This window comes from Leopardus geoffroyi (assembly GCF_018350155.1).
Source record: "Leopardus geoffroyi isolate Oge1 chromosome D3 unlocalized genomic scaffold, O.geoffroyi_Oge1_pat1.0 chrD3_random_Un_scaffold_40, whole genome shotgun sequence".
In the NCBI taxonomy this organism is placed as follows: Eukaryota; Metazoa; Chordata; class Mammalia; order Carnivora; family Felidae; genus Leopardus; species Leopardus geoffroyi.
In genome coordinates, this window is record NW_025543557.1 from 325,595 (window position 1) to 345,399 (window position 19,805).

Here is a 19,805-nt window from a genome sequence, read left to right on the forward strand (position 1 = left end):
AGGTCCCACAGGTTAGGGGCCCCAGTCCTGCAAGACTGTCCCCCACTTGAGGTGCAAGTCTCAGATTGTCACCTGTACTTCTTTGTTGGTTTTGTTTATCTATTTATTTTTGAGAGAGAGAGAGAGCGCGCGTGCGCACAAATATGGGGAGGGGCAGAGAGAGAGGGAGACACAGAATCCAGAGCAGGCTCCAGGCTCTGAGCTGTCAGCACAGAACCCAATGTGGCTCACGAACTGCAAGATCATGACCTGAGCTAAAGTCGGACGCTTAACCGACTGAGCCACCCAGGCGCCCCATCCCCTGTACTTCTTGATAGCCACATACTGGGGTTCCCCTAGCCCCCTCCTTAGGTTTGATCATTTGCTCATAGGAGTCAGGGAAACACTTTGGTTCACCACTTTATGACAAAAAGGTACGATACAGGACGCAGATGAACATCCAGATGGAAGAGGTGTGTAGGGCAAGGTCTGGGGGAAGGGCACAGAGCCTCCGTGTCATCTTGTGACACCCTTCCATCACCTCCATGTTCGGCAGCCTGCTCTCCAAGCCTCAAACTTGGGGATTTTTATGGAGGCTTCATTAACACAGACACGATGGAGAGTGAACTCAGTCTGCCTCCCTGTCCCCTTCCGGGAGAATGAGGGATGGGGCTCAAAGTTCCAAGCTTCTCATCATAGCTTGGTCTTTCTGGTGACCAGTCCCCATCCTGAAGCGATCCAGGAGCCCGCCAGGCATCACCTCATTAGAACAAAGGACATTCCTCTCACCCAGGAGAGTCCAAGGGATTTAGAAATTCTGTGTCAGGGACTGAGGTCAAAGATCAAATGGTAGAATAGAAGATGCCCCTAGGCTGTGATCACTTAGGAAATTACCAGGGTTTTAGGAGCTCTGTGCGGGGAACTGGGAGCCAAGACCAACAGGTATGTTTTTTTATTATTTCGCGGTCAGCAAACTGTTGCCCAAAGGACAAACCCGGCTCTCCACTTGGTTTTGTAAATAAAGTTTTATTGGAACACAGCCACGCTCATTCATCGGCATATGGCTGCTCTCCAGATACAAGGGTGAAGTTAAATACTTGAGACAGAGACCAGATGGCCAGCAAAGCCAAGAATGCTGACTCTGTAGATCTCTACAGAAACGGTTTGCAGACCCTTGTTTTTGTGCTTCTCTGTCTATAGTTCTAGGTACCAGGTTCACGCCTGGAACTTCCTTGTTGTGCTGCCTTAGAGAAGTGTCTTAGTCCATTTGGGCTGCTAAAACAAAAATACCATAGAGTGGGTGGCTTAAAAAACAGAGATTTATTTCTCAACAGTTCTGGAAATCGAGAGGTCCAAGATCAAGGTGCCAGTAGTTCAGTGTCTGCTGAGAGCCCGCTCCCTGGTTCACAGACAGCTGTCTTCTCTCTATGTCCTCACATGACAGAAGAGGGAAGGGAGCTCTCCAGGGTCTCTTTCATGAGGTCACCAATCCTACCCATGACCTCATCACCTCCCACAGGCCCGCCTCGTAATTCCCCCATCACACTGGAGATTAGAATTTCAACATAGGAATTTGGGGGGAACTGAAACATTCAGTCCATTGCAAGGAGTGTCCTCCTCCCCAGAGCCTCAATTTTCCCCCTCTGTAAATGGGGAGACTATTACCCTGAATTGTTGGGATGATCCCATGGAGCAAGGCAGGCAGGAGAGAACTTCACAAAGTGCCACACTCTCGGGACTTATTCTCTCCATTCTACCTGCTGATAGCCTCCACCTTGCTGTGCTGGCAGCATGGAGCCTGGAGCCTGCTTCCCCCTCTCTGACCCTTCCCCCCCCCCCTCTCAAAAATAAACATCAAAAATTTTTTAAAAAAATCAACAGCAAAATATTTACTTACACTATATTAACACATAGTATCCACACTTGTAAAAATTGTGGTAAAATACACAACATAGAATTTTGCCTTCATCATTTTTACGTTCAGTAGTGCTGAGTAATTCACATTGTTGTGTGGTCAGTCTCTCTTCGTCTCCCAAAACTACAGCTCTGTACCCGTTAAGTAATAATTTCCCTTTCTCTCCTCCCCCCCAGCCCCTGGCAACTATCATTCTGTTTTCTGTCTCTATGAACTTGCATCCTCTAGGCACCGCTCATAAGTATTTTGTCTCTTTGTGACTGGCTTATTTCACTTAGCGTGACATGTTCAAGGTTCTCGCATGTAGTGGCAGGTGTCAGAATTCCCTTCCTTTTTTTTTTTCTTTTTTAACTTTATGTGTATATTTTGAGGGAGAGAGAGGGAGGGACAGGCAGAGAGAGAGGGGGAGAGAGAGAGAGAATCCTAAGCAGGCTCCACACTATCAGTGCAGAGCCCGACACAGGGCTCTATCCCACAAACCATGAGACCACGCCCCAAGACAAGATCCAGGGTCAGACGCTCAACCAGCTGAGCCACCCAGGTGCCCCAGAACTTCCTCCCTTTTAAGGCTGAGTTATATTCCCTTGAATGTGTCTGCTACATTTTGTTTATCCATTTGTCCATCAATGGACACTTGGGTTGTTTCTGCCCTTGGCTGTTATGGATAGTGCTGCCATGAACACGGGTGTGCAAATCTCTCTTCAGCACTCTGCTTTCAGTCCTTTGGGGTATATACCCAGAAGAGAACTGCTGGATCAGATGCTGATTTGCTGTTTAATTTTTTGAGGACCTGCCATCCTCTTTTCCTTAGGAACCGCACGATTCTACGTGCCCATCAGCAATGCACGAGAGTTCCGATTTCTCCATATGTGCACTGACACTTGTTATTTTCCATTTTTCAATAGGAGCCATCCTAATAGGTGTGAGGCGGTCAGTATCTCATCACGGTTTTGATTTGCACTTTCCTGATGATGAATGATGTTGAGCATCTTTGCGTGTGCTTGTTGGCCATCTGTTTATCTTCTCTGGAGACGTGTCTGTCCAGGTCCTTTGCCCATTTGGGAATCAGGTTGTTTTTTGTTGTTGAGCTGTAGGAATGCATCATACAGTCTAGACATTAGCTCCTTATGAGATACACGATTTGCAGGTATTTTCACCCATTCCATGGGTGTTGCCTTTTCACTCTGTTTATTGTGTCCTTTGATGTACGGAAGTTTGTTTGTTTACTTTGGCGTGGTCCAGTTTATTTCATGTTACTTTTGCCTGCTCTGCTTTTGGTGTCACAGCCAAGAAATCGTTGCCAAATCATGGCGCTTCTCTGCTATGTTTCCTTTGAGGAATTCTGTAGTGTTCGCTCTGGTATTTAGGTCTTTGATCCATTTTGAGTTGATTTTTGTGTATGGTACAGGTGAGGGTCTCACTTCATTCTTTTCCATGTGGACATCCAGTTTTCTCAAGAGCATTTGTAGGAGACTGCTCCCCCCCCCCCCAACACTGAATGGTCTTGGCATCTTTGTCAAAATCGTTTGATATGTACTGATAGACGTGAGGGTTTATTTCTGGGCTCTCTGTTCTTCACCACTTGTGTTTATGCTGGTACCTCAAACTGTGCTAGTATTTTTATTACCATAGTTTTATAATGAGGTTTGAAGTCAGGAAATACCAAACTTCTAGCTTTGTTCTTCCTTTTCAAGATTGCTTTACCTATTCATGGGAGTCCTTATGACTTTTAGGATAGAGTTTCCTTTTTCTGCAAAAAAAAACCAAAACCAAAAACCAAAAACAAAAACACCACGCCAAAGCAACATCAACAAAATGCCATTGGGATTTTGATGGCGATTACACGTAGATTGCTTTGGGTTTTATTGACAACAATATTAAGTCTTTCAATCTCTGAACACATGGGAAGCCTTTCCGTTTATTTGCATCTTTAAAAAGTTCTCTCGGGGTGCCTGGGTGGCTTAGTCGGTTGTGCATCCAACTTCGGCTCAGGTCGTGATCTCACAGCTTGTGGGTTCGAGCTCTGCATCGGGCTCTGTGCTGACAGTCCAGAGCCTGGAGCCTGCCTCTCTCTCTGTGCCCCTCCCCTGCTCATGCTTTGTCTCTTTCTCCTTCAAAAATGAATAAACATTAAAAATAACAATAATAATAATAATAATAATAATAACAATAATAATAAAGTTCTCTCAGCAGGTTTACTGTAGCTTTCAATATACAGGCCTTTCACCTCCTTGGCTAAGTTTATCCCTAAGTATTTTATTCTTTTGGATGCTACTTTTTTTTTTTAGTGTTTCTTTATTTTTGAGAGAGAGCGAGCATGAGCAGGGGAGGGGCAGAGAGAGAGGAAGAGAGAGAGAATCTGAAGCAGGCTCCGTACTATCAGTACAGAGCCCAACACGGAGCTCGAACTCAGAAACCGCGAGCTCATGACCTCCGCTGAAGTTGGACGCTTAACTGAGCCACCCAGGCACCCCTGGTTTTGATGCTATTGTAAACAGAATATTTAACCTTTTGTTTTGGGATTGTTCATCGGTAGTGTTTAGAAATACAGCTAATTTTCACGTATGGGTTTTGTATCCTGCAACATTGCTGAATTTATTTATGGCTGCTAACAGTTTTCTTGTGGAGTTTCTAGGGTTTTCGGGGCATAAGATCACCCGAGATCATTTTACTTCTTTCTTTCCGATTTGCATACCTTTGGTTTCTTTTCCTTGTCCTAATTCATCTGGCTAGAGCTTCCAATGCTACGTGAAGTAAAAGAGGCGAGCAGAGGTGTCTTTGTCTTGCTCTTGACTTTGAAGGAAAAACTTTCAGTCTTCCACCATCGCATGGGATGGTAACTCTGGGTTTTTCATACATGACTTTCATACGTGACCGGTAGTTTCTTCCTGTTCTTAGTTCGGTGAGAGTTTTTATGATGAACGGGTGTTGAATTTTGCTACATTCTTTTTCTGTATCAGCCGCGATGCCCATGTGGTACTTTTCTCTTCGTTATGTTAATGCTGGTGTCTTGCGTTGGTCGGTTTTTGTGCCTTGAACCCTCGCTGCATCTTAGCAGTAAATCCTGCTTGGTCATGGCGCTTGTGGAGCTCTCCAGATCCTGCCGAATTCTGTTTGCCAGTGTTTTGTTGAGCCTTCTGATGGAGTCACTCTTTGGAGACATTGGTCTCCAGTGTTTGTGTCATGACTTGCTTGGCTTTGCTTTCCAAGGTAATGTCGGCCTCATGCAATGCAAGTATTCCCTCCTCTTCCATTATTATTATTATTTTGGAAGAATTTGAGGAGGATTGGTGTTAATTCTGATTTTTGTCGAGTCTTTCTTTCTCTTTCTCTCTTTTATTTTTTTGCTCTTAGTCAGTCTGGCTTAAAGGTTTGTCAATTCTGCTGATCTTTTAGAAGACTCAACTCTCTTGGTTTTGTTAAAACCTACCCTTGTATTTCTTCTCTTTCTTTTATCTCTGCTGTGACATTGCGATGACCTTCCTTCTGCTAGCTTTGGGTTTTGTTTGTTCCTCTGTAGTTCCTCGAGGTGTCAAGTTAGACTGTTGATTGGAGACCTTCCTTGTAGTTTGAACATAAGCACTTCCAGCTGTAAATGCCCCTTGTACCCTGCTTTCTTTACATCCCCTGGATTTTGATACATTGCCTTTTCCTTTCCATTTGTCTCAAGATACTTGCTGATTTCTCTTGTGATTTCTTCTTTGACCCGTTGGTTGTTGGAGGCTGTGTATGGTTTGGGGCACCTGGGTGGCTCAGTCAGTTGAGTGTCTCTCTTTTTAATTTATATATTTATAAATTTACATATATTTTATAATTATATATATTTTATAATTATATTTTTTTAAATATAATTTATTGCCAAACTGGCTTACATACAACACCCAGTGCTGGTCCCAACAAGCGCCCTCCTTAATGCCCATCACCCATTTAGCCCATCCCCCCACCCACCTCCCCTCCAGCAAACTTCAGTTTGTTCTCTGAACATAAGAGTCTCTTATGGGGGCGCCTGGGTGGCTCAGTCAGTCGAGGGACCGACTTTGGCTCAGGTTATGATCTCACGGTTCATGAGTTCGAGCCCCACGTTGGGCTTTGTGCTGACAGCTTGGAGCCTGGAACCTGCTTCGGATTCTGTGCCTCCCTCTCTCCCTGTCCCTCCCCCACTCGTGCTCTGTCTCTCCAAAAATATATAAGCGTTGAAAAAAAAAAAGAGTGTCTTATGGCTCAGGTCATGATCTCACAGTCGTGGGTTCAAGCCCCGCGTCAGGCTCTGTGCTTATCAATCTGATGGGTGTTCGAGAGCAGCCACTGTGGGGACCCTTGAAGCAGAGGAATTTTATTCTCCTGAACAGGTTACTGTTTCAGCCAGAATAGAGAGACCAGGTGAGGTTTTAGGCAAGTAACACTGCAGGCACCCTGTGCGGCAGGCTCTGTGCTCAGCACATGGTGTGCGTTACCTCGTTCAGTCTTCCCGCAGCCCCATGAGGCAGGTGCTGTTCCTATACGCCCTTCACCCAGTGAGAAAACTAAGGTTCAGAGAGGTGATGTGATTTGACTGTGGAAACACAATCAGTAGCCACAGTGGCCAGGATATGGCAGCTGGAGCTGAGATGGGGGGAAAAAAAGTCCTAAGCCAAAAGTCCAGCCATGGCTTCCTAGCTTTGTGGCCTTCAGTAGGCCAGTTTGCCTCCCGACCCTCAAGTTTCCACACCTGTAAACAGGGCCGGTTCCAGGGGTTTGGCTAGGTAGTTTTCAGACTTGGAAATGCTGCTGGCGAAGCCCAGCTTAGAGCTCGCTGAGCTCAGAGGTCAGCGCTGTTCACGGGGCGAGTGCTGACTCGGTTGTGTGCGGCAGACACTGCAGGGCATGGCCAGGGATGCTCTGAGTTCTGTTTTCCCCTCCAGGAGGCAACCGCAAGGAAGGGGAGAGGGGCATGGAGAGCCTGCGATCGTTCTCTGGTGGGTGCACTGCTGAGCTGGCCTGGCTGAGGCCGAGTAGGCCACGGGGCAGCCAGGAAGGGAGCGGCTGCTCATGGAAGGGGTTGGATTCAGAACTGCTCCTGTTACCGCATGTCACAGCCCTGGCGATGCAGAGCTGGGACCGGCCTTTGAGGTCATCTCTCTTGGCCTCCTCAACCTCAAGGTGGGGAAACTGAGCCTCTAGAAAGGAGAAATGCATGGCTAAAGCCCCATGGTGACGCTGGGCAGACTGGGGGCCAGAATCCAGCAAAGCAGAAGGGTGTTCAGGCCACTGGAGAGTCATCTCTGTGAGCAGAGGCACGGCTGCCCTTTCAGCACTGTGTCCCTCACTCCTGGTGCATCAGGGGCGCTCAAAAAAGATATGTTGAGCACGTGAGGATAGTAGGAAAACACACCCCCCAGGGAGTCAGACAGCCTGGAATTCGGTGTCTGCTCTGGGCCAGCTTTACTTCTCTGGGCAAGTTTGCTTCACTTTGCTGAGCCTCGGTTTCCCAAATTGAGATCACAGACCCAACTGGTAGGTGCCTGAGCAGGGATTGGAACCCAGAGCTGCTAGATTCCAGGCCTGATTTATCACTATACCTTCCTGATTCTTTTATATACTTGTTTCCCCTTCTGTCCTTCCTTCCTTCCTTCCTTCTTTTCCTTTCTTCTTTCTTTCTTTCTTTCTTTCTTTCTTTCTTTCTTTCTTTTTTTCTTTCCTTCCTTCCTTCCTTCCTTCCTTCCTTCCTTCCTTCCTTCTCTCCTTCCTTCCAAAAATATTTATTGAGTACCTGCTATGTGCTAGGCACTGTTCTAGTCTCCATGGATACAGAAGTGAACAAGATAGGTGAGGCCCTGGCCTCAGGGAATTTATATCTTAGAAGAAGGTAATAGTAAGCAAGTAAACAAGACAGGAATAGCATATGTACCCAGAAGGGACTGTAACGTGGTGTGAGTGGTGTCAGGGGAGGGCTGTGTCAGATAAGGGACTCAAGGAAGATGACATTTCGTGTGACACCTGAGAAGAACCAGCCAGGCAGAGGGCCTGAAGAAATAATTCAGTAAAACATGATGCTCTCACAGGCCACAGGCCTCAGACTTGCAGAAGGCGCCATGAGGAGGGCATGGAAGGAGAGAAGTTATCAAAGCACCCCAGATGGCCTCAGAGGGCCAGGAAGGACGACGCGGCCCTTGGGGATGACCACACCCTGGGTCGCGTTTGGGTCTCCCCGTCCAACTGCCTCTGCCCTTCCAGGTGAAGCAGATCATGGAGGAGGCAGTCACACGGAAGTTCGTCCACGAGGACAGCAGCCACATTATCTCCTTCTGTGGTGAGTCCATGGACCCTGACCTGGAAAGGGGCTTCTTTCTCTGTGGGCTGCCTTGGGGGAGTGGCGTCTTTGTGCAAGGATTCTCACACCGTGTTTTGACTTTGTGACTCTGAAGTTATTTTTGGATTCCCGGTGGGCTCTGTGAGGGAATTTGGAACCACGGAGAAGTCGAGAGAAGAAAGGAAGAATGGCCTGTGTACCCAGCAAGAGTTAGTCACTGCTGACGCTGGAGGGACTGTCTTCCCCTCGTGTGGGCTCAGTTCACGGCTACCCATCCCCCTAGTGACGTTGGTCTTGCATGTGACGACAGACTCTGCACCCTTTCCTCACCCTGCCTGTGGCTGTTGCCAAATGAAGGGGGAGGATGGACGGGCTTTAAAGACATAGGGAATCGGGAGCCATTGATCCATCCTAAGGGATCATGTCCAGCTGGCTCAGCAGAGGACCAGGCCCAGGGCTCGGAGCTTGACTTGTATCCTTGAACCAGCTGTGCTCACAAGATTCCAGAAATAAATAACCGTGCTGCCAGGTTCTTAACTGTCCTTCCACAATGGCTACAGACACGTGTTTTACGTGTCCCCACAGTCAGGGTTCAGCTTCTAATCCATGTGTATGTATAAGCAGGGATGTTTCTTTCTGCCTGAAAACCTTTTCATTCCATGACTGGAGTGTCTCGCAATGGAGGACGTGCTGTATCTCCCCTCTCGCGCTCTTGGCTCCGAGGAGAGGCCAGAGCGAGGAGACCTGGTCGGCCCTCAGCTTCATCCAGATGGCTGGAGGCACTACCCATGGGAGCACATGCCGTGACCTTGGAGCCCACTGCTGTCAGTTTAGCCCCTTTGCAGCCAGGCAGACCTGGGTTCAGATCCCTCCTCTGCCATTTGTTTGTTGGCTGACCTTGGCAAAAAAAAAAAAAAAAAAAAGAAAATTAAGTTTATTTGGAGAGAGAATGTGTGGGCAGAGGGAGGGCAGAGAGAGAGGAAGAGAGACAGAGAGAATCTCAAGCAGGCTCTATGCTGTGAGCACAGAGTCTGATGCGGGCCCCGAACCCATGAACCATGAGATCGTGACCTGAGCTGAAGTCGGACGCTTAACCGACTGAGCCATCCAGGTGTCCCCAAGTTTCTTTTTAAAGTGAGATATGTTTATTTAAATTACATATATGTGTGTGTGTGTGTGTGTGTGTGTTTATATACTTGTATGTGTATATATAGGTGTATATATATATATATATACGTCTGCATATGTACATGTGTATATACACATAAATGTTAACGTGAGAATGTATATATGCCTAATTTTTTTTTTATCCTGGACATCTCTATTTGCAAAGAAAATAATAGGCATACTTCAGAGTGTGCGACCATGCTCAGCCGTTGAAGATTTAGAGGAATAGAACGGGATAAAAATCATCATTCTCTAACTCCAACCCCAGAGTTTGGATGAGGGAGGAAGGGTGATGTTACCGCAGGGTGAGGCCTGCAGGGGCTCCCTGTGGTGTCTCTGCTCCATTGTGCCTTATGAGCCATTGTCAGAAAGACTCGAGGCATGTCTCCAGTGCTTGAACAGTTAATTAACTTATTGCAGTCTAAACAAAAGTGTAGTGTGTGCAAGCAAAAATGAAGATATTTCAGAGAGGCTCACCCAGAATTTATTAAACCCATGGGCAGATTAGGCAATAGGGTGGGCATCCGTTCAAAGCCAAGTAATCTCTGGGGCACCTGGCTGGCTCATTCAGTAGAGCACGTGACTCTGGAGCTCAACGTTGTGAGTTCAAGCCCCACGTTGGGCGTGGAGCGTCCTTAAAAGAAAAACTATAATCATAACGTTTTGAAAAAAGTCAAATAATTGCCAACAAAAATAAACCAAGACAAGCAATTGCACCAAACCTCTCAGTATTTCTCCTTGTGTGCAACACAACCTGGGCCAGGCTCTTAACCCTGAGACTGCTGGAGTATTCCTTCTGTGGAGTCACAGTAACTAGAACGCTCACTTCTTGGGTTTTTTCCACAAGGATTAGGTAAGGTAAACCTTAACACTGGTCTCACACCCAGCAGATACCCAATAAGGAGTAGCTCTTATAAAATGCTCAGTTTTTCCATCAACATCGATTATGATCCTATGATATACCAGAGTGAGCTCCCTCCCAGTCTGCTGTGTAAGACAGAAGATAAGAAAATACTCAATAAAGCGCTGCTGAAAGTACCCGAAATAAGACTGGGGCCATCAGAATGGCCTGCACAGGGACTGTTTCCCGGGGGAAGGGGGATGGGGGGGGACACTAAGGCCCAGAGAGGGAAAGCGATTTGCCTGAGGTCACATAGCAAGTTAGTGATAGAGCCCAGGCTGCTGCCCAGGTCTCCTGCTCTGAGCAGGGCTGGGCGGGGTGTCCAGGGGAAACAGACATGGGAAGATGATGACAGTCCTCTCTCTTCAGATCCGTTGTGGCGGCACAAGTGTTGTGAGCACACTTTGGGCTCAGACCTGGGTTTGGATCCCAGCTCGTCTGGGTGGCCCTGGGCAATTCAGTTCCCCTCTTAGGGCCTCAGTGTCCACATCTGAGAAATGGAGATGGTGTTCCTTTCTTCCTTGGCTGTGGCAGAGATGGAATGGGATCCATAATGTTAGCGGTTCCTGGCATCACAATAGTGGTGACGATCATGTGATTCTTCAGCTCAGATAAAGCCCACCAGTCCTGTGGTCAGCCTCCCCTCCCTCACTGACAGGAGTAATAGCTAACGTCCCTAAAGCACTCACTCTGTGCCCAACTATGTGAAGCGCTTGCCATGCATTTTCCCCACCTCGCTTGCTGCAACCACGTCAGATGCCTGTTCGTACTGTCCCCGTTTCACAGATAAGGATACTGAGACACAGAGAGAGGAAGTCATTGCCCAAGGTCACGCAGCTGGTTAGTGTCTGGGAGAGGATATGAACACAGACAGTCTGACCCCGGGCAGCAAACACAGGTTAACTGCTAAACTCTCCTCCCTTTTGAGGGAGTGGAAGGCAGAGAGACGTACGTGATTTTCTTTGATGCTTTCGTGGATTTTGCGATTCTGGGGCACCCCGCTCTCCAAGACACCTCTGTGTGGCTGAAGACCTGAGCTGGGCTGGGTGCTGGGGAGCACGGGTAGGGCAGGGCCTGCTGACCATCGTGTCCCTGCAGCGGCTGTAGAGGCCTGCGTCCTGCATGGGCTGCGGCGGCGGGCGGCTGGCTTTCTGCGCAGCAACAAGATTGCAGCTCTCTTCATGAAAGTGGGCAAGAACTTCCCACCGGCCGAAGAGCTGAGCCGCAAGGTACAGGACCTGGAACAGCTGATGGAGAGCGCGTGAGTATGGAGCATGGGGTATGGGCTGGAGCGTTCCTGCAGGGGACAGTCCAGGCTCCTCCCTGAGCTCTGCCAGAACCCGCACCTCCTGGCACTGTCTGCACTCTCCTTTCGCTCCTCAAACCCACCAGACTCTTTCCTACCCCGGGGCCTTTGCACATGCTCGACCTACCACCCGGTTCACACGCCTCACCTTCCAGGGCTGGTGCCTTGTCATCATTCAGGCTTTCCCCCAGTTAAGGGTAAACTCCAACCCTCGCCCCATTTCTCTTACATATCACTGCTTATTTTCTCTCCTGTGGTTATCACCACCTCTAATTATTCATTCCTTTGTGTACTTTTTACTTGATTGTTGTCTATCTCTCCTCCTTGGCTCTGAACTCCATGAGAACAGGCCACTAAAATCTGTTATTCCCCATTTTGTCCCCAGTGTCTGGACAGTGCCCAGCACCTGGTAAAATGCTCAAGAAATGATTGTTGAATGAGTAAGTGTCTGCTGTTAGCCAAACCCATTCCGCATGCAGGAAGACCAAGTTTAATGAAACTACTGTGGTCTCCATCTGCATGGATCAGATACTGACACTGAGGCAACAAGGGGAACGGTGACTTCACTCACACGTCTGGAGGGCTGATTTCCTGGGGGGGAGGGCTCAGGGCCTGAGGGCATGTACGGGAGAACCTCCCACCAGAGTCCCGACCACACAGTTTGACTCTACGCCAGAGCCGCGGTCTGGAGCCTGGTCAGGTCTGGCAAAGAGGTTTCAGCTCCCGTTGGTGCTAGCAGCCGCCCACAGGACCTTGTTGTGAAAGATTCCGGAGCCGTGATTGGGCTTCACGGGAAAGAATGTGTGGACTGATTCGCCGTGTGTGTGACGGGCAAGAGAAGGGAGAGAGAGGCGCACATGCTGTGTGTGCCGTGGGTGATCACTCCTCCTCAGCGGGTGGGAGATGGTCCTTTCCCTCCCTTGCAGGCTGTGCCAGCCCAGAGCTGCTGGCCAGAACTGTGGGACGGGCAAGGCTGTGGACTTAGCGTCACCGCCTCCCTTTCGGAATCAGACTCCTCAGCCACTTGGTCTTCAAGGTGCCTTCCAGTCCGCATGCTAAATTCCCAAGTGTTTGCTGATAACTTCGAAAGGGAGCGATTTCCATGGGCCTTCCATAATATCGGGAATGACTTTCTCATGGAGGAATTAGAGATACCCATGCCAGGTGGTAAGGGAGAGCCATTCATTTCATTCATGCAATCGCTCATTCATGAGAGAGGGAAGGGGAGAGAGGGAATGAGAGAGAGAGATGAAGAGAAGTATCGCTATGAGAATCTGGCTTGCCCATCAACAGTATATGAAGGTGTCTGTTTTACCGCATCTTCACACTCACTGGGTGTTATCATTTTTTCAACACGTCACCCACTTGCCAGGAGCAATGTGGGCTTTTGTTGTTGTTTTAGTCGCTGTTCCTTCATTCCCTAGAGAGGTTGGGCATTTTGCTGTTTGCACATTGGTCCTGTTGGATCTCCTTTTTTGCGAATATTCCTCCTCCTTCTGTACTGGTCTTGAAGGCGAAACCAGATTCAGGGCCTCCAGGAGAATGTGCGGAAGCTGCCGAAGCTGCCCAGCCTGTCCCCACTTGCCATCAAGCACCTGTGGATCCGCACTGCTTTGTTTGAGAAGGTCCTGGACAAAATTGTGCATTACCTGGTGGAAAACAGCAGGTGAGTGAGAAAGAGCAGCCGCCGTGGCGTGCTCTGGCGCCACCTTCTGGCCATTTTGGGAACTGCACCCTATGGCACAAAGCAACTTTCTTTTCTCTCCTGTTGACGTGCACTTGATTTGAAAGCAGTTAGATAAAGGCCTTCTGGATGTTTGCCTCTAAATGAGCCCAGCTTAGAACCTGGGACTATTCAGGTGCTTCCTGCTAATATAGGATCTTCAACTTTGGAATGAGGAACAAGGATCTTGCAATCTTAGGGATCTTTTTCCTCCCATGAATGAAGCCTACAGTCTACTTGCTAACTGTGGTCCTAGAAGAGTCATGTAGCTTCTCTGTGTCTCTGCTGCTCTTTTAATAAATGGGACAGGGATTGTTGCCATTCTGGAGAAGAGGTGAGAAGGGGAGTTAGTGAGTACACAGTGTTTTGGAAATGTATGATACTTTTTTTACATTTTCTATTCTAGCTCAGATTAACCTGGTGTAAAGGTTTTAGACTATGAGTACTCTTGGCAAGCATTCATCCATGCATTCACTCATCCAGTAAATATTTAATGGGCACCTACCATGTGCCAGGCACTAACTGAGATGTTGGAGGTACCTTGGTCTTAACTGTCATGTTAAGAGCTTGGATATTATGCTAAGAGCACAGAGGAGCCAGTGAAGAATGTGGGCTTTTGTATAACCTGAGACTCTTCATGGCTAACACTCCTTCCAGCCGTAGACAGATGGGGAGAGAGAGATAGACAGGGGGAGTGGGAAAGAGGAAACACGATGAGGGAAATATCTGAGAATCTCCTCATCTCTCGGTATATGAAAGTGCCTGTTTAACCACATCTTCACATGCAGTGGGTATTATGATTACCTTGTATTCTTTGCCTGTTTGCTAGGAAAATATATATGAAAGGAGAGAGCAGAGTCCTTCCTCTCACGAACCTCACATAGTTGCAGGGAAAACAGGAAAATAGTAATTGTGGTAATATGTGGTGAGTATTCCAAGTCAGGTGGGTGGTGTTTAACTTCCTCTGGGTGGTCAGGAAAAGAATCCTGGAAGACATGGCAGTTAATCATCAGTTTGAAGGGCACGTAGGCATTAACCCGGTGAAGTGGGTAGGGAAAAGAGTGTTCCCAGCCAAGGGAATAGCAGGTGCAAAGGCCAGGAGGCAGGAGACAAATTGGAAGAAATCCAGGCTCTGGAGTGCAATTAATCTCTTCACCTTCTAGTAAAATGTGATATGTCTCTGCCCCGTGCCCTCGCATGGGTGCGGGCCTCCGGAGCTAATGCCTTTGGCATATGACCTTGTGTTTTCTGCTGAATGAGTCGGTAGAAGGAATGAGTAATTTATTTGAGCAGCAATGCCAAACTATCTCTTTATTTTTTTTTGTCTAAACTTTTTATTTTTTTGATTCGCATAGAAGTTGTAACATTAGCGCAAAGAGTTCTCGCCTGCCCTCAGTGATCACATCCTACATAACCATAGTACAAATACCAAAACAGGAAATTGACGTTGGTACAATACTGTTAACTAAACTACATGCTTTATTTGGATTTCACTAGTCTTTACGTACACTCATTTTTTTCTGTCTAGTTCTATGGAATTTTGGCATAGTTAAATTCAGTATAAATACATATATGTATTATTTAATTAAATGTATTATTTAACACTTTAATAAAAATTACATACGTATATGTATTATACTCATAGTATAAATACAGTCTATAATTCTGTGTAACCAACACCACCACAGTCACGACACAGAACTGTTCCAGTGAAACCTACCACCCCAAAGAAGCTCCCTCAAGCTGCCCTCGATGGTCACATCTTGCCCCCAGTCCCACCTGCTAGTTTTTAAGGTACTCTTTCCAAGGTTTATGATCATGCAACGGTGCTGGTTTTCAGCATAGAGACTGAGTGGCAGAGTGGAAAGTGTCTTGAAGTTTTACCTTCAGATCTGACACCAAAATGGATACACTTGCTGCTGAGAATGCACAGAGCATGTCCGTTCGGCTTCAGCCAATATCCTGGTGGATAGAAGATTCCTCTGGGGTCAAATTACAGTGATGTTGCCACCCCTTAGCAAGAACTCCCTGGTGTCAGAGTCTGTGCTGTTGCTGTAAAAGCAGGTCAATATTTAATCCTCCCAACAGCCTGGGCAGGTGAGTTCTGTCATTCTTGTCATTTTATAGCTGAGGACACTAAAGCTCAGAGAGGGTAGTCGTCACATGCCCAGGGACACACAGTGAGAGTGGGAGTGGCCGACCTGGGCTCCCACTCAGTCTGCCTCGCTGCAGATCCTGTGTTCTTAGACCCCTGCTGTAGGATGGGAACACCCAAGCCGGCTGGGTATAGCTTGCATCCACCTGCTGTGTGGCCTCCAAGAAGTCACTTACCCTCTCTGAGCCTGACATCCCTTGGGAAGGTAGAACAAGGTCCTTTCCAACTCTAAAATTCGGTTCCTAGCTTGCAGGAGTTTGCAGAGAATTAGGAGGCACTACACAACAACTCAAACAAAGAAGCAAAACCCATAAACACTCAGCACAAACATTGTCTTGCCCATATGACAAGTTATTTTGAAGAGCCAGAAGCCAGGGGGCGCTTGCGAGCACGTCAGGCCCGCGTCATCCACATAGTTATCCGCGCAGGAAGTCCTGTTAATATAGCTTTTCCGTACACACCACAGCTAAAAAGCCTTTTATTGCCTCAATAATATTAGAAGAGCTGACATCATCTGAGCTCCCAAGCCACTTGGCGCCTGAAATGGAAGATGTGATAGAAGCTGCTAGAAGCAGCCAGAAGCAGCCTTCTAATTACTATTCCCGTTACTCTCATTAAGGCTGTATCACAGCCATGTATTAAGCAGTTACGTGCCAAGCATGGTACTAAGTACCCACATCTGTTGTCTCTTTCAAAAGTCCCCTTTTTTTTTTTTAATGTAAGTAAGCTTCACACCCAGCGTGGAGCTCAACGTGAGGCTTGAACTCACGACCCTAAGATCAAGACCTGAGCTGAGATCAAGAGTCAGACACTTAACTGAACCATGCAGGTGCCCCCTCTAAAGTCCTTCTGATGGCCCTAGGATATATGTTTTTATTACCCCCATTTTACAGATGGGACATTTGAGGCTTACAGCGTTAACTGGGTAACAAGAGGGAGGCTGAACTCAGTCTGTTCTTAAGCATCAGGTCAGTGTCAATTGTGCGCCCTCTGCTGGTTACCATCCAGACCTGCCTGTCCTTTTCTCTTACTAGTAAATACTATGAGAAGGAAGCCCTCCTGATGGACCCGGTGGATGGCCCCATCCTTGCGTCTTTGTTGGGTAAGTGGTCCAGGGCTCTGAGCTTCATCTGGATCTCTGATGTTGGCTCACTAGTGCACCTCCTAAGGGCCTCTCTCGTTTCCCTCTAGCCTTCTCCATCAAAACTTACCTGTTCCCTGGCTCTTGCTCTCAGGGTCTTGTGCTGGACTCTCCTTAGCAGGACCCTGGGGCATACTCACTGGCTGGAGGGGAGAGGCAGTGAAGGTGGTGGCCCATCTGGGGGTAGACAGGAGGGTAGACTTTCAGGGCTATGGATTCCCAGTCCCCGTATGCTCCACAGTGGGGCCCTGTGCCCTGGAGTACACCAAGATGAAGACTGCCGATCACTTCTGGACTGACCCCTCGGCCGACGAGCTTGTCCAGAGGCACCGCATCCACAGCTCGCACCTGCGGCAGGACTCACCCACCAAGCGTCCAGCCCTCTGTGTGAGTAGGGGTGGACTCTGGGGCCCTGGGAGGGAGTTGGGCTGAGTGCCAGACTTGGTGTGGAGGTGGAGAATGGAGTGGGACATTGAGGGTCACCGCAGGCCTCACCCTCCACCTCCCCTCACCCTGCCAGATCCAGAAGAGACATTCAAGTGGCAGCATGGACGACCGACCATCCCTTTCTGCCCGTGACTATGTTGAGTCCCTGCACCAGAACTCCCGGGCCACACTCCTCTATGGCAAGAACAACGTTCTGGTTCAGCCGGTGAGAGATATCTGGGACCCAGATCTTCCACAGGGGGTCTGGCTTCCGGTTATACAGGAGGCGTTCCCTCTGGTTCCAGGCTGCTCATCCATTCATCCATCCATCTATTCACATCTCCATCTCTCCATCCATTCATCCATATGACAACATTTGCTTCTATCCATCCATCCATCCATTCACCTACCTACCTGTCTTTACTTCTACCCATCCATCCATCTGTCCAGCCACCTATCCATCCATCTTCCTACCCAGGTTTTCATCCATCCATTCATCCATCCATCCATCCATCCATCTTTATATCCACCCACCCATCCATCCATCCATCCATCCATCCATCCATCCATCCACCCATCCATCCATCCACCCACCCATCCATCCATCTTCCTACCCATGTTTACTTCCATCCATCTAACTACCCATCTATCCATCTACCCATCCATCCATCAATCCACCCACCCATCCATCCATCTTCCTACCCATGTTTACTTCCATCCATCCATCCATCCATCCATTCACCCACATACCTGTCTTTACTTCTATCCATCCATCCACCCATCCATCCATGCACCCACCCATCCATCCATCTTCCTACCCATATTTACTTCCATCCATCCAACTACCCATCCATCTATCCATCCACCCATCCATCCATCCATCCATCCACTCGTCCATCCATCCATCTTCCTACCCATGTTTTCATCCATCCATCCATCCATCCATCCATCCATCTTTATATCCATCCATCTACCCATCCATCCATTTATCCATCCACCCATCTTCCTACCCATGTTTACTTCCAGCCATCCATCCATCCACCCAGCCATCCATCCATCCATCCATCCATCCATCTTCCTACCCATATTTACTTCCATCCATCCAACTACCCATCCATCCATCTATCCATCCACCCATCCATCCATCCATCCATCCATCCACCCATCCATCCATCCATCCATGCACCCACCCATCCATCCATCTTCCTACCCGTGTTTACTTCCATCCATCCATCTACCCATCCATCCATCCATCCATCTACCCATCCATCCATCTTACTACCCATGTTTACTTCCATCCATCCATCTACCCATCCATCCATTTATCCATCCACCCATCCATCCATCCATCCATCTACCCAGCCAGCCATCCATCCATCTTCCTACCCATATTTACTTCCATCCACCCACCCATCCATTCATCCATCCTTTTTTACATCATCCATCCATCCATCCACTCATCTTTACATCCATCCACGCATCCATCCACCCATCCATCCATCTTCCTACCCATATTTACTTCCACCTACCCATCCATCCATCCACCCATCTTTACCTGCATCCATCCATTTGTCCATCCATCTATTTAATTACCCATTTATTTTCCAGTCCATCTCTCCACCCACCTGTCCACCTAGCTGTCCATCCATCCATTCTCTTTTGTTATCACTCACTCATTCAGCAAGTATTTATACTGAGCTTTCCTTGTGCTGGATGCTTGGGATATCAGGATAAATATCTTCATGGTTGAGATATTTTTTAAATGTTTATTTTTGAGAGAGAACATGCATGGGGGAGGGGCAGAAAGAGGGGGACGAAGGATCCAAAGTGAGCTTCACCCTGACAGCAGAGAGCCCAATGCGGAGTCGAACTCACGAGTTGTGAGATCTCAACCTGAGCTGAAGTCAGACGCTCAACCAACTGAACCACCCCGGCGCCCCCTTCACAGTTGATATTTATGGAGTGCTTTCTTTGTGTCAAGCACCATGATAAGTGCTTTTAACTATATTAATTCATTTAAAGCTCCCAGCAACTATTTGATGCAAGTAGTGTCATCCAAGATGATAACGCTGAGATGTGCACAGGGGGGAGTAATGCTTTGAATTCAGGCTGCCTGATGTGGGAGTTGAATCATTTATCAATCACCTCTAGGCCTGGCTGGTGCAAGCCCCAGAGATGGGTGGTGAGCCAGGCACACGAAACCCCTACCCTCATGGAGTAGATACCCCTCTGCCTTTCCCTTCCTGAAACTGTGTGGATCAGTGTGGTGTTTGGGCTCAGCTGGGAGGAAGCAGAGGAAGCTGCCAGTCGCTCTAGCTCTGTGGTCGCAGTTGTGATCACGGGGTGACCCTGAGCGAGTCACTTCTCCCTGTGAGCCTTAATGTCCACATCACAATGGGTACAAGATCCTACCTCCTCAGATCTAAGAAGCTATGGATTTAAGATGCTCCATTTTTAAACATAACCATCAGGAAGTAAAAAAACGATACTAAGTTCTAGAAGATGTTTTCTCATTACTTGGAAATTTTATTTGACACTTTTTGAAAGAGTTCTTTGAGCTCTTTGATTTGGATAAAAGGAGTTTTGTTTTTGTTTTTTAGGGGTGCCTGGGTGACTCAGGTGGTTGAGTGTCCAACTTGGATTTTGGCTCAGGTCATGATCTTGTGGTCTGTGGGATCGAGCCCTGCATCAGGCTCTAGGCTGGCAGTGTGGAGCCTGCTTGGGATTCTGTCTCTCCCTCTCTCTCTCTGCCCCCTCCCAGCTCACTCTCTCTCTCTCGAAGTAAATAAATAAACTTAAAAAA

At 47.9% G+C, this 19,805-nt stretch overlaps 1 protein-coding gene across 1 annotated transcript in view; it reads left to right on the forward strand.

Annotated features, from left to right (window-relative positions):
* Window positions 1-19,805, forward strand: part of LOC123595664 (small G protein signaling modulator 1-like) — a gene marked incomplete at its 3' end in the record, with an annotated part of 72,322 nt that overhangs the window by 23,429 nt on the left and 29,088 nt on the right. Inside the window, exons 3-8 of the mRNA XM_045473346.1 lie at window positions 8,108-8,183; window positions 11,350-11,512; window positions 13,071-13,223; window positions 16,470-16,537; window positions 16,818-16,963; window positions 17,097-17,228. Of these exons, the coding sequence (XP_045329302.1) occupies window positions 8,108-8,183; window positions 11,350-11,512; window positions 13,071-13,223; window positions 16,470-16,537; window positions 16,818-16,963; window positions 17,097-17,228 (738 nt within the window). The remainder of the gene's footprint in view (window positions 1-8,107; window positions 8,184-11,349; window positions 11,513-13,070; window positions 13,224-16,469; window positions 16,538-16,817; window positions 16,964-17,096; window positions 17,229-19,805) is intronic.